The sequence below is a fragment of the Phaethon lepturus genome, unplaced genomic scaffold (genome assembly GCF_000687285.1).
Source record: "Phaethon lepturus isolate BGI_N335 unplaced genomic scaffold, ASM68728v1 scaffold13397, whole genome shotgun sequence".
Taxonomy (NCBI): Eukaryota; Metazoa; Chordata; class Aves; order Phaethontiformes; family Phaethontidae; genus Phaethon; species Phaethon lepturus.
The window spans coordinates 9,085-24,154 of NW_010552587.1; the positions used below are offsets into that span (position 1 = coordinate 9,085).

The 15,070-nt window shown below is 36.1% G+C and overlaps 1 protein-coding gene across 1 annotated transcript in view; it reads left to right on the forward strand.

Moving 5' to 3' along the window:
- Nucleotides 1–355: 355 nt before the first annotated feature.
- Nucleotides 356–15,070, forward strand: part of GLRB (glycine receptor, beta) — a 33,425-nt gene continuing 18,710 nt past the window's right edge. The window contains exons 1-5 of the mRNA XM_010291261.1: nt 356–467; nt 3,045–3,112; nt 9,633–9,862; nt 11,992–12,074; nt 14,577–14,717. Of these exons, the coding sequence (XP_010289563.1) occupies nt 3,110–3,112; nt 9,633–9,862; nt 11,992–12,074; nt 14,577–14,717 (457 nt within the window). The 5' untranslated portion in view covers nt 356–467; nt 3,045–3,109. The remainder of the gene's footprint in view (nt 468–3,044; nt 3,113–9,632; nt 9,863–11,991; nt 12,075–14,576; nt 14,718–15,070) is intronic.

Genomic DNA, 15,070 nt, shown 5'->3' on the forward strand with positions numbered 1-15,070 from the left:
TTACTTATGTTCCTAATCTGACAGACGCTAAAAATAGTTCAGGTGGCTGCTTTCTGCAAAGGAAAAAGTCATGTTCCTCTGGATATTTATATTAGGAGAGAAGGGAACAATTAGTGAATTGCAGTCTATTTACTGCCAAGCTTACAGTTGAGAATATATAGTAGAGCTTTTTCATTTACTATAGTTTCTTGAAAAATACTGAAACATCACAGGGAAAGGAAGACTTTACAGTGTGGAACCTGAAAATACTGCATGTATTTTGCTCATGAAATGGCATTTATGGCATTACTTTAAAATGACTTAAGTTTAAGCACACAGTTGTTTCTGTCTTTGTAGTAACTAATGCACTTTTTTTTACAGCCAGCAATCAGCTGAAGACCTTGCAAGAGTGCCTGTTAATTCTACCAGCAATATCTTGAATAGGCTATTGCTCAGTTATGATCCCAGGATAAGGCCTAATTTCAAAGGTTTGTCAGATATTTCAGCCTTTTTTTTAATGTTTGGAATTTAACTTTTGCTCTTTCCACACACAGAAAATTTATATAGAGATAATATTCACAACCTTTCTGCTTGTTTTTTTTTTAAATGGAAATTTCCCTAGATAGTCTGAAACTGTAGAAGATATTTACCCTTTTGAGCTGAAAGGTAATACGTTAGGATTTCATGATCATAATAGTATATGATGCTTTATTATTATTATTACTACTTCTACAATTATTTTGTTAAAAAAATTTTCAAAGTAGAATTAGATTTTATGGAATAAATTTTTAAAATGTCTTTTATCCCTACATTTTAGTTAGACTTTAGTAGTATCTCTGCTTTACAGTATTTTAAAACATCAAAATTCTCTATAGACATCCTTTAAGATGACTTTATAAAAATTGGGATCTATAGTATCACTACTTGGAAACCATGCAGTTCTTAAATCCTTTAAGGGTATGTTAGTAATACAGCATACACACTTTGGGATTTCAAATAGGTAATAAATTTAAATGCATTCTCTGACTTTGAAACATCTCCCTGGTAGTCAAATGTTGTAGGAATCCATGTAGGCAAATGTGATTTCCTTACATATGCAGAAAAGGACGGAATACATATTCTTTGCAAAACCTCTAACAACTCATACAGCTGTAAATTACACTTTCCAGGAATTAGACTATTTCCCTGCTGGAAAAAGGCATTGACAATTTTCTTACATTACAGACACTGCCGTTTACATAAGTCAGTTCTTTCATTTTAAAACTTACATTTAATTATATGTACATTAAGAGATATTTTAACATGCATATCAGTAGTATGAGAAAATTGGAAATCTATAATCTTTATTGTGCTTTTTCAGATGTTCTGTTTAACTAGGCTTTATGAATGTGTTAAACTCAGTTCTCAGCAAGTGTCCTGCTTCTTTCTTATTCTCTGTAGAATCATATTTATATGTTTTCAGCACTGAGCTTTGTCACAAAGAATAAACGTCCAGCCTCTGCTCTACCTGTTCTTCAGCATGATCAGCTTGTAATCGCAAAGCATGTTGCAGATTTCTTTATATTTACCAGACCCTGCTGGCAGTCTGGTAAGAATCAAGACAGAAGGAAAAGGGAGGACATGTAATGTTAACTCACAGGGAGGTGGAAGAAAAAGAACATTTTCTGACAAGTGGTTTGCTCATGTTAAAATGTTCATCACACATGAGTGATTTTCTTGGACAGCACTTGCTATTCAAATCTGGAAGAGACAGCACACTCTTGTCTATTAGTGATGTGGTGGGTGCTGTCACATGCATCAGGCACTAAAGAAAGTATTATGCTTATTGCATAACCAAAAGCATCACACTTAACTGATCTAGTTTAAGAAAAACCCCACAAACTGTTCTAACTGAAAAAAGTGAAACTTTATCTTTGTGATTTTCTGGTGAACCAAGAAAAAGAGTTTAAATTTATGTCTTAAATGTACACTGAAATATTTTATGCAGACAAGCAAACTATTAGCTGCGGCATACATTACTTTGTACTGTATTTGCTTACTCTGTCAAAATAGTCTTCATATATTTGTATATCTCTTTTATTGCTGAAAATAGGAATAAACCCACTGAATTAAGTATTTGTAACAGTGTAAATGAGATCAGATACATGCATCTAGGGTGTATACTGGCACTCTCAACATACAGGTGCTGGAATAAAACTAGTGGACCATAATTAGTTCTCACAACCACCAGGCCACTTCTCCCTGCGTCGTGATAACTCTCTGCTAACACCAGATTAAATGATTGCCAGTCAGTTCCCGCAGGGTGACAGAGGGCAGATGTAGCAGCTGTCACACCATCCCTCTTCAGCTACGGGAATCCTGGCTGTGGAAAAGAGGAAAAAATCCAGGTCATCTTAATATCTTCCCAGCTGCTGGCTTCTAGAAGTTTTTCTTGGCAAATTAGTAACCATTGCAAAAGGGAGCAGCTTACCAGCTCTCTTGCAGCAGCTACGCTAGATAGTTGTGAAAAATGCATGCAACAATTTTTAGCTGCCTGTATTCATACTTTACAGTTATGTACTTGACTTGCACAAAGAAGTGTACTCTTACAATATAAGTAAATGTCTCATCATAAGTAATAAACAGGTAATTTGGGATGATAGATCATCATTATGACCTTGACCGTTAAATGTGTCTGCTACTAGAAATGTGAATTGCCTCTATCCATTACATTGTGTGAAAAAGTAATACTGGATTGTGCTTTCTGTGATAACAGAAAATCATGGAATTTGAAAATTGCTCAAATTTATGATCTGTGAAATGCTTTAAGCTCAGCACTCTGGACTAAGAGTATTATTTTTTTCAATTTTCTTATCGCTAGGTTGAAGAGTTTTTATGATTTCTATTGGCTTTCAATGGAAATAGATTAATCCACACCTTTTGAAAACTTTATATACTAACTTGAAAAGATAAAGTTGTATGACCCTATAAAAATCATTTCACATTGTGATACCAGTATAAAGGAGCTTTAAATGAACGTTTACTGGATTGTGCAGTTCACTAGAAATTTTATTCTTTTTTTAAAGGAATTCCAGTTGATGTTGCAGTCAACATCTTCATTAACAGCTTTGGGTCAATTCAAGAGACAACTATGGTAAGACTGAAATTAAATTAATATAGCACACATGGAGATTTTCTTATTAAATTACAATTCAGGCTAAGGATTATGAACTATAAAGTAGAAACGATTGTTATAATTGTAGACACTGAGAACTGAGTTAATGGGGTTAGTAGTTAGTGATAGGCTGACCATGCTTTATGCCATAAACCTATTAATTTGTCTGCAGATTGTTGTAGCTTTTAGAATCTGATGTACATGAAAGGAAATCCATGGTTTTTAAGATGCAAGAAATACACTTATTCCGTAAGTTATTAAGTTCAGGGGAAGAACACATTTGTTAGCATGAATTAAGAAATCTTCCTGAGAGTTAATACACAGGTTGCTTGATGTATCACTGAAGAAAATACTAGGACTGTATATGAGAGAAAAAGAACACACATGCATAAGGCTGAAGCATACAGGTTCTCTGTTTTATGTATATCTGAGGATAGGAGTAAATCGTGGAGCAATAGAAGGAGGAGGAGTAGAGGAGTAGACTATCAATGACCATACTCTTACTCCTGTTTATTTACTGTGTGAGAGAGATAAACTGAGGAGTGACATTTCTAAAAATGTGTTTCCAGTTCAGTCATAAAATTTCAACATGTTAATAACAGCACCAAATAATCCTCATTACAATTTTGACTTTTTTTTTTTCCTTTAGGAAATAAAATCTAATTCAAAATAAGAAGTCATTTCAGCAAAACCCTTTCCAATATTTTGGGGTTTGAAGATCTTTTTTGCACTGGCATTTCCAATAAATACTGTCAAAAATATTGCCAGAAGATTACATTTAATTGTTGAAGGTGTTCTGACCTGATCGGGGTTTTTCTTTTGTGTAAAAAAGAGGGTGTACACCATGTCTTGCCAGTACGTGGACAGCCACAGCCGGGGCATGCACTCAGAGTGGAGTTTTGAGGTGCTCCCTGAGCATCCCATTTAGAAATAACTTTGATGATCTGCTGCATCCAAAGCATTGAGACTGTTCCCAAAATCAGGCTTCTTTTTTTAATGCTGTGACTAAGGCAGCATTCCTACTCGTAATGGCACAGAAGCAATAAACCATAATATGGCTAATAAATAATAAAACACCTTTTGTTATCGGTGGAAGTAAGTACCCCCTTCGGAACCAGCTTACGTGATACCCTAATGACATTTCAGAAGGACTGCAGAACCGCTCAAAGTTAAACATATGTGATGGCTGAAACAGCTTTTGAACAGCTTGGCCAGAAATTTCTGTTTCTCTAACTAGGAGTAAATAAAGATTTAGATTTGATTGCAGATGATAATAACTCAACTAATGGCATTAGTGGGAAGTGATATTAAAACAAAGAATGTAAGTATGCTGAAGATATCTAGAGTTTTATTTCTGAAAACAAAAAGGGGAATGAAGTTTAAAGAGGGACAGGGAGGAAGAGCAGGAAAGTAGGAGTGAGATAAGTGTCTAAGATGGCAGGTATATTAGGCCAGATGGCCCTTTCAAGTTTCTGAAATTTATTGCATGCTTTAAAAAGTGCCTTTTACAGAGGCTTTTTTACAATTCACCCAGATCCAAATAGTAACAAAACATGAATTTAAGGGGTGTGCTTCCCCCCTGCCCCAATTAAGTATGCTCTTTACAGCAATGCATGTATGCCTGTCTGTGAATTCCTGATATGGTCACTCACAAATTTACCAGGATGTTCTGTAAGATGTCATGCTCTCCTCCATATTTCAGAACTTCAGACACCATCCTTACTTTAATTTATGCTTTTATTTAGATTTCCGTATCCAGTCGATCACCATGATAGCTAAGCATGTTTATGTGAAGTTTGGGTTACTTCTTGGTTGCCTTAATGTATTCACAGGAAGGACTGACAAAAGAAATGGTCAATCTGTTCTTCCATATATATCACTTGGGAAGCTCTTCCTGCTGCAGTGAGCATTGGGTCCTGTGGACATTCAGGAACCACTGCTCTCTTGGGGATAGGCTGGTCTCCAGATGGCACCAGACAGTAGAAGCAAGTCCCTTAGACTAGGAAAAAACTTGTACCTCCAGAATCACAGGAAAAATGTTTCCTGAAGCTGAGCCTCTAAGCCTATGAAGGACCGGATAGACCTCTTGCATTCAGAAAGGAGAGACATTTGCAGGCAGTAACAGAACTGCTGAAAAAGGTTTCTCAGTGTTGGAAAAGAGGGTGGCTGTCTGCATCTCTACTGTCTCAGGCACTGGTGTGAATCATGAGTAATAGCAATTTCTTGACTGTCTCTAAAGTTACCAGAAGCTTCTAAACTGGTTGCAGTGATACCATTACTGATACCAAAATCCGTGAAATAATGTATTTCCAAGGATTTCAGTCAATGAAATATCATGACAATTCTTGGCTCTGTAGCCACTCTTGGCTGTAACAGCTGAATTCATAGCTTTTCACAAAATCTATGTAGGGGCAAAGCATCCTTTTTTAGCCATGCTAAAGGAATGATTCCTTCTTTTGTGTGATGGAAGGGTGGTGAAAAATAAGTATGGGTGCCAGGTGATTGGAAGTGAGGTGGTGGTAGAAGGCCCAACAAACAAATGTGTAGAGTGCCAGTGAGAAAAGGCCATTCGGCTTGTTGATCTCTTTTTGTTCATGAGGATGTTAAAAGAGATGCAGAAGTAAATATCTTAGACCCGCCTCCGAAATAGCTAACTCTGGGCTTAATATCTGGAACTTCTAACTAGTCAACAGGCTGTTGTTGACTGTCTCTTGCCTTGACACCATGGTGGCTGGTTTTGATGGTTCCTCATGTATTTCAGAAATCTCACAAATTTGATTTTTTTTTTTTTTTTATTATTTTTTGCTTGCTGTCCTTCTGGTCCCATGATGATTGCATTCTTAGCTATGCAGTTGGCTCGTCCTCAACAAAAAAGAGTAGAGATTACCTCCCACAAAAGTAGTGTCTACTTAGTTTTAAGAGAGAAGGAAATTTCTTTATAGAAGGGCATTGACAGGTTTGAAGTAATACTGGTTTGAAGCAAGATAGGACCCATAGTGTGGATCCTATGTCCAGAAGCTTTTATTTGTTTAATCAACCCTTATGAAGAAACTGAAGGGCAAATGTTTGCTCTGTGTCTAGAAAGGGTAATGTTCGTGTTGTGTTGTTGAATACTCAAGAGAATTGTGATGTTTTCACACACGTATCAAACAAGTTACCTGGAAAAAGTAAACAAAAAATGAGTTAACTACAGAGAGAATAAGAATTTGTACAGCTAAAATGGAGAAGAGCTTATACCAGAGCTGCTACCTTCCAGTAAGTTCCCTTTATCTTGAAATTTGTAACTTGGTTCCTTCTAGCTCATTAGACTACTGGTTTAGGATCCCCATGCTAACTCTGCTTCTGATTTTGCAGCTGTTTTTTTAGACTGCAGATTTGTGGGATAATGTAGTGATTATGTCACATTTAAAAATGGCTATAGACTGGATGACTTGTCAAGAATTCCTAGGGATAGATCATTTCTGTTATAAATACCCATAGGGCTATAATATTTTAGCTGTGCTGATGATCTGACCCTCTGTCTACAGAATCTATATATAAGGTTTGTACTTGCAGTGTAACCTTTCTTCTTCACTGACTCAAATGGCAAAACACCACTTCCTCCTTCTCCTTTACTTTACATCCTTGCAGAAAGGTCTTTTAAATATTTATGTATATAAAGGAAAATTCAGTTTCCTTAACTGTTTCCTTTATCTGTTAGGTCCTCCTAGCTCCAATGCTGATGAGTACCTCTTCCACTCCCCACCCCTAGTTTCAAGCTTTTTAGTTGCTGTTTGGCCCCCTTTTGTTATAAAATGCCCATCATTCTGCAATATTCAAAGCATGTTTGGAAAATGTATAGGAGGAAGACCATGTGCTTCATGCAGACCACTTCTTCAGCCTCTATTGAACCTAATTGTAGTGCACATACTGCATCCTAAAATTCATTGCCCTAATTTGAGAGGACTGGTTGCAGACTTCTTTCAAAATAGATTTATACCAGATCATAGTCTATACTCCTGCCAGATTCTCTAATAGTTCATGTTCTTCTAAGAAGAAGCCCTTCTGCACATCATTGTCTGGCTAGCCACAGTTTTGTGTCCTGACATCTCTTTGCTTCCTTCTACATGCCTTGCCTCAAGTATGTGGTGGCCTTCCTGTCCAAGTACTCCCTGTCACAAGTTTCTCGTCATTTAGGTAGGTCTCAACCTACCTATTTTAGGTTAATGGGATTTTTCTTCCATTGACTTAAATGGGAACAGAAGCAAGTTCTTGAAGTGTCACAACATCCTGTTCTTTGGTATATTTAAGCTCATTTGTAATAGAGCAAGGAAGGAAATAAAATAGTATCCACCTGATCTTACTAGTTCCAATTCTTATTTTGCCAGTGCATTCTGCTTTTCAGTGATGTAAACATCTCCTCCTTCTGAATGGGTAAGCTGAAGGCAAGTGTTGGACACTGCTTATCATTTGCCTATGGCTTTGAGAAGGCATCTTATTTTGTTAAAATTAGGGTGATGCACTCATTTATGAGGAAATTAGTTTTGGTGTAATGAATAGTGTAATGTTTGTGAGCATGCAGTATTTATCTGATATGGTTTAAAGTAATTGTTTTCACTGAGACAAGAAGTGCATATGGAATGGAAACTTCAGCGAGAAGCAAGTAAAGTAAATTTTCAATTATATACATATAATTGAAAAGATCTTTTCTGAGATAATGACCTGAATTCCCTTCTGTACTGCAGCTTCTCTATGAGAGCCTTCCAGTACAAAATCACTTCATATTAACTATTATTTTATACTTCTTCTTTACTTTGACAAGATAATATAGGTCTTTGTATAAATAAGAGTCAGACTACATATATTTTTTAAAAAAAGGACTGCCAACAAGTAACATGTCTCTCAGAACTATGCATATTAATAAATAGTGCCTCAGTTCTTTCTACTTAGTTTTGATGCTTTGCTTTTCCTTACAATGCAAAGAAAAAATATTACACAGTATAGTGTAACAAAGAAATACCTGGGCTGATCTGACTGGGGGGCTTGACATGGGGAAGTAGGCACCATATTCCAGTTAACAGGGTAAATCAACAGGGTAAATTATTCTGCATGAGGTCTTAGCCAAGTGAACTCCTTCCTGTTGGAGTTACCATGTCTCCACATGGCACTTGCTTTGGACTGTAAATGTACACATTGTAGTAAGTACAACAGAAGAGAACTCGCATTATATCAACAGAAAAAAGTGCAAGAGGGCATTAATATATAAACAACTTCATAAAATTAGTTTGTTATGCAGAATACATTAACAAACCAAAAATATGTTGAGAACCTTCACTCACAGATTTCTATCAATTTGCTTTAATTGTAAAGTAGTAGCAGTGTTTTCACTGCTCTAAAAGACACAGCCCTTATCTCAGGATACTTTGCACCTAATAGACAATTATGAAAAAACAAAACACACCATAGAAGATAACTAGAAAGACTGGAGATAGAAGTTATCTTATATTTAGAGTTTTGGTTTATTTGGTTGAATTTTTTTGCTTTGTTTCAGCAATACCTTTATTCTTTTTCTGTATGTGATCTGCCTAGTTGACATACACTTAAAAAAGAGGCACTCACTTAAATGTAAATGTAAAAAGCCGAAAGACTCAGAGGTAAGACTGAAAAATCATAAATCTGACATACTGGGTCAGATTTTTCCTTTGGATGCACACAGCTTTCTCTAAGGACAGAACATGTGGAGGTATTGTTTTGCCCTGAGACACGTGCAACTCCAATTCCCAAAGGCGAAATTAGGTTCTCATTGAGCATGGCTCTACTACTGTCCATCCTTGAGCAAGAGTCCTGATTGTGTAAACCCTTGATATTGTCTCTTTGAGACCTCTTCTGTTTCTGCTTTCATACGTGCTACCTCAGCACTTGTGTTGCAAGCTGGCATCACTTTTTCTCAGTTGCCAAAATAGTCCCAAGTCACTGTTGCAATGTCTGGGGCTGTGTTCTGGGTGTGTAGTGTAAAACCTATTATCTACCTGGTCTGTTTCCTGCTTTTATAGTCTGATTATTTTGCCATCTGTGTGCCACAAGCAAATGGCAAATAAGCTGGAATTTACACTCGCAGGATATCCTGGTAGAAGTGATACCATGCCTGTTGCCTGCAGCAATTTAGTGTAGTCAAGCTATGGCCTCCCTCTGCCCTGCTGCATGCTTTTCTCTATGCCTAGAAAACAGGGGCTACTATCAAGGGGATGCAAAAAAGATTCTGTGGGGGATTAATTTGGTCCTTTTTTAAAAGAAAGTTACAATATTCAAAACATGAGTGAGACATAATCTAGCTATTTGTAGTAAAGTCTACTAAATTTAACAGATTAATGTCATTTGAATAGTGATTACTATCTTTGTGGTAGAAAAATGAGGGCACAAATTGTTTTTCTCTTCAGAGTCTGATGGAACAGTTTTCTTTCTCTGTGGGTTTTTGGCTAGACTTTTGGTTAGTCTAATATTTATGTATTCCTCCCATCAGGATTATAGAGTCAACATCTTTCTAAGACAGAAGTGGAATGACCCTAGACTCAAACTTCCCAATGACTGGAGAGGTTCAGATACACTGACAGTGGACCCAACTATGTTTAAATGTCTTTGGAAGCCGGACTTATTCTTTGCAAATGAAAAAAATGCTAACTTCCATGATGTCACACAAGAAAATATCCTTCTTTTTATATTTCGGGATGGAGATGTCCTAGTCAGCATGAGGTATTTTAATGATATATTTCTACTCTTTTTTTAATTTACCTGATCTGAGATATATATGCTGTGTTAGACTTAGTAACATAATACAATTTATGACTAAATTTATACGACAGTTTGTAAACAATACTACAATAAATTAAATGTGTGTAAAGAAATAAAATTAAGATATTTTAAGGCATCTCAATTGATAGCACAGTAGGTACTAGAAATTTGAAGTGTATGCATGTTTGTATGTCATGTTAAGCTAACACATTAAGTAAACTAATATTATTGGAAACAAAATTTAAACCGTTTTGATAATTGCTTAGATTCCTGGAAACATAATGAAGTGGATAAGATATCCGAAGTAAAGCCTTCAACAAAACAATATAATTTGCACACCACTTGAATTTCTACATCAACTAAAGAAAATAATGATTACTTACTAATGATATAAAGGCAGAAATTACAAAATTTGTGGATATAAATGTTTTGTAAAAGTACTGGGACATAATCCTGATTAAGTTCTATGGTTTACTGGATATAGATTTGTTCAGAAGACCCCAAAATATTGTTTAATTTCATTGCAATTATTGCATACTTTTTTGTGACTTGACTTGGTTTATCAACGGTATACACCATGCAATGAAAAAAATCATCCACTGAAAATAGATCATTGGTTGATTAAGAAGGATCTCATAATGAATTACACATCGGCAGAGTTTATAGACACAGTGTTTTTTAGAGATTAGGCTCAATTTCCAAACAGTGAGTGAATTTTCTTCTGGTGTGAACGGGAACATATTGCCCTGATGGAGGAAAAAATTATTACCTGAATATATAGTTAATATAGTTACAGTTAGGAAACTGAATGTAGGAATAAACAGCTAGTGCTCACATGAGGAGAAGTAAGTGGTAGAGTCCGACAGAAAAATCTCTTCTGGGTCCTGTGCTGTTCAACATAAATTGTCTGGAAAACTGTGAATTGGCAGACACTTTTGATGAGGCCAAAATATACAGGGTAGTAAAGATAAAGAGTCAACAGTGAGAATTACTAATTAATCTAATGACTAGGCAACAAAGTATGAGATGAAATTCAGTGTAAATAACTGAAAATGATGCGCATAGGAAAAAAATATTTTAACTTTACATAAAACCAGATTGGTTTTGAGGTGGTTATTACCAGCTATGAAAACGACTTTTGGGTAATAACGGCTAGTTCGCTGAAAATGTCAGCTAAGGCTCAGTACTGGTTGAGAAAGTGAACTGAATTCTAGGAAGTGTTAGGGGTTAGAGAGAACGTCATGCCACTGTATGAACTTATGCTATACTTGCACCTTTAATACAAAGTGCAGTTCTGGTCTACCCACTGCAAGAAGGAAGGCAAGGATGTTCAAAGGTACAGAACAGCCAGGCAAGGCAGAACTTTTCATGCTGGAAAAAACACGATAATTGAGGTGGCGGCATAGAGGTCTCTAAACCATGAATGGCACAGAGAGAATGGGTGGACATTGATTTTTCACCTTATTTTCCAGGAAAAGAACTATAAGACAGCCTCAAGATAGATAAAAGGAGATGATTAGTGATCCTGATGTGTGCAGCTTAGCTATAGCATTCCTTGCTGCAGGATGCTGTGCATGATTAAAGTTTACACAGATTCTAGAGAGCAACTGGAAGCAAAGCAGTTTCCTGGAGGGAAAAAAAATCTGTCGAGGTCCCTTGAAGCATCACTTCTGGTTTAGGAAGTCCCTGAGGTGCAGCTTTTGGGATGCTGCTGGATATCTGGTGAAATATCATCTCCTGATTGCTGTAGTCTCATATTCTTCTTCAGGAGTCTGCCATTGGCCGCTGCTGGAGCCAGGACTCTGTTCTGTATGGACCTTTGGTTTGGTTATTCTTATGACTTACGTGTATTTTGTCATGTATTAGTAGGTCTCTAATTTGTGAACTACTATATGTTTAAAGCTCTCTATAATATTTTATTTTTAGGCTACTAGAGAGAGCTCAATTGCAAACTGCTACTTATTATAACTTTAAATTTTTCTGCAGTTTTAGAAGCTGAAAATGAAATACAAGTGATTTTTATTCTTACTGCTGTCTACTGCTTACATGGCAGCTCACACTGTTTTTAAATTCCATTTCTGTGTTTTCAGATTGTCTATTACGCTGTCATGCCCTTTGGACTTGACCTTGTTTCCTATGGATACACAGCGCTGCAAGATGCAATTGGAAAGCTGTATGTAAATCAGTCTGTGCATAAAAACGGTTGCCTTCTAAGCGTGTCTGAGAATCAAACAAAAAATGATCAATTCTGTATTATTCATGTCAACATTTTTAATGGATCTTGAAATTAATGTTCACTTGTTCCTACCAACGTACATTTCCCTATCAAAAATGTTTCTTACAGTTATGGCACCATGCACTCTTTTAGCTTTTGCTATCAAATGTAATGACAACTGATGAGTTTTATAAAAAGATTTACAATAGAGTTAGTAAAATGGAAAATGGAAACACGTATCATTTGCAAAAAAGAATTCACGGTTTCCCCCCCCGTAGTTTAACTTCCATAGCCTGTGCTGCTTTGTAGGTTGTTGGGGTCCAATTTATCCCCTTGCATTGATGATGCATGGTATTGTTTGAAACTCTTTTGTTACGGTACTAAAATAAAGATATTTGATGCCAATACATTGAGAGCATTTAGTATGAAACCTTTTGAAGGTGGTTTCAAAATGTGTTGTGGATGTAGTCAGGCATCTCCTTTACCAATCCTTCCCTGGTCTGTAGGTGTTTTGATTTTATGAAGGGGCAGCTATGTCTCATCTCTGAAGGGCTTCATGCCATGCTGGAGGTTGCAGCCAAAATGTTTCTGAAACTCATCTTCTTTCCTGCTCCCCAAGTACAAGGGTGCCTACTCAAGTACAGCCTTTTCCCAACACTCCGATCCCTGGTGATCCCACTTTCATGGTAATTATGTTTTCCTGAGTAAGGACAAGTGTAAAGCAGAGAGAAGGTAGGTGTCTTGCTCCAGCCAGTTCCTGCTATAATACAAAAACTTTGTTCAGTTGTTACTCCACCAGGTCTGGTGAGGAGGTGAGGTTGGGGAAGGGAAGACAAAAGTGAAGAAAGTGTAAGGTTAATCAAAGCTGAGCAGGTCATCCCAGTGGGGACAAGGGTAATAATAGTAATAATGATATCAGAACTTTACAATTTAGTTTTTGATTGCCAGCATTTACCTTTAGAATTGTAGTATGCCTGTAGTAGTTTTGACCATCACTAATATGTATATACATTAGCTGAAATGAACTCTTATGGTAAACCCTAATCAATTTGGGGTTAAACTGGAATTAGACAGCAATATTAATGGAAATTTGCTCAAGCTTTCTCAGTCTGTGTTGCTTTACAAGCATTGCAAGGTGTAGTTAGGAAAGGAAGAACTACTCATAAAAAAAATTGTCAATAACTTTATTTAAAAAACCTTATTGTCTCTCTCCATGCTAAGTTGATGTATGGAAATTCAGGAGGAATGTGGTCCTTTCGAAAGACAGTGTGCACTAAACTTTGTTATACTTTTTAATTCAGTTGTCAAAAGTAAGAATGGTACCCATGACCTCCTGTCTGTCCCTCCAGTTCCAACAGTGGGCTTGCTCTCCCTGTTAGCCATTGGCTGTTTTAATTCTACTTAAGTTATTTTCAAATCAATTTTTTGTTTCTAGTTGCTAGATTTCCAAAACAAACAGGCCACGAGTTTTTCCTAAGCTGTTCTTGTATCTGCAGTTATGATCCCCGGTTCTACACATTCCCTATAGACAAAATTTTCACTGTCCAGTAATTGTTATCATAAAGGATCTTGGTGGTTTTGTGATTTGCTGTATGTTTTAAGGGATGAGACTGATTTCATGAATGAAGCATTAAAGCAACAGTTTTTAATATTATCTTCCATCATGGAGCTTTGAGAGATTGTTATTTTTATTAAGTTGTTGTGAATCTTAGCAAAGATGTTTTTCAGCTTTAAAAAAAAAATCAAAAAAAACCCCCACCCAGCTGTTTTTCAAAGAAAAAAACCCCTGTCTTAATGCCTCCAGAAAAAGAATGGTTCTTTAAACATTTTTCAGAGGCTTTGAATTGCAAAATGCTACATTCCAACTCCCATCTTTTTTATGTTTCCCCATCTCTGTTCCTATTTAACACACATTATCACTGTTTGAATTAAGTTAATCCTTAATAAATAGAAGATAGCAGAAATATGGCGTGTAAAATTATAATTATGATTATGCATATTTAATCAATATTGCTTTATGCTTTAATACTGTGACCCTAACTTTCACTGCATCTCACTTGGTGGTGTTGTATGTATCATGATTTAGACACTCAGATGTATGCTGACATCTGTCCATACTCAGGTGATCATGAAGGCACTGAATTGATTTCAGTAGGATTATATATCTACTTAAATTGCTGGTCAAGTATTTCCTGGATGGCAATGCTTTCATGAATCAGGGCCTTTAATCTGAACAACTAAGCAGAAAGTTTGTTTTACACAAAACCCAAGATTCATCACAGTAATTGAGTTGTTAAATTCTTTTGAAGTTACTAGGACTTGTGAATGCTGTTAAAGTTCAGTAGATTTTTCATGCTTTGCTGAAGTAGAGCATGAATGAATATGGAGGCTTCAAAGCTAGATTTTCTTGCAGAGTTTACTCTGAGATGATTCTTTATTATTATTGTCTTGTTCTTGTAGTTGGTTACACAACTGATGACTTACGGTTTATCTGGCAGTCTGGAGATCCTGTACAGCTAGAGAAAATTGCTCTGCCTCAGTTTGATATTAAAAAGGAGGATATTGAATATGGTAACTGTACCAAGTATTACAAAGGCACAGGTAGGTAATATAAGCGATTTCCTTGGTAAAAAACTTTAAGCTTCCTTCAATTACTGTTTATAGTTAATTGTTAATATTCCAGTTTATTTCTAGCATTTCATGGGATAAAATAGATTACTTCTAACTAACAAGTAGTCCATGTAACAGTAACTATCATATATGATTAATGCAATTTAATTCAAATATAGAAACATCCAGGCTGAAGATGAGATCAAATGTTTGTCTTGGTTTTGCTTACATGTCTTGTGCTCTCACTATCACCATTTTGTTTCTATAGTCCTAATACCCATTTATTCTTGTGTCTAACTTTTCTGAAAGGATGTTCATGTAGAACTATGCAAGTTGCAGCAAAG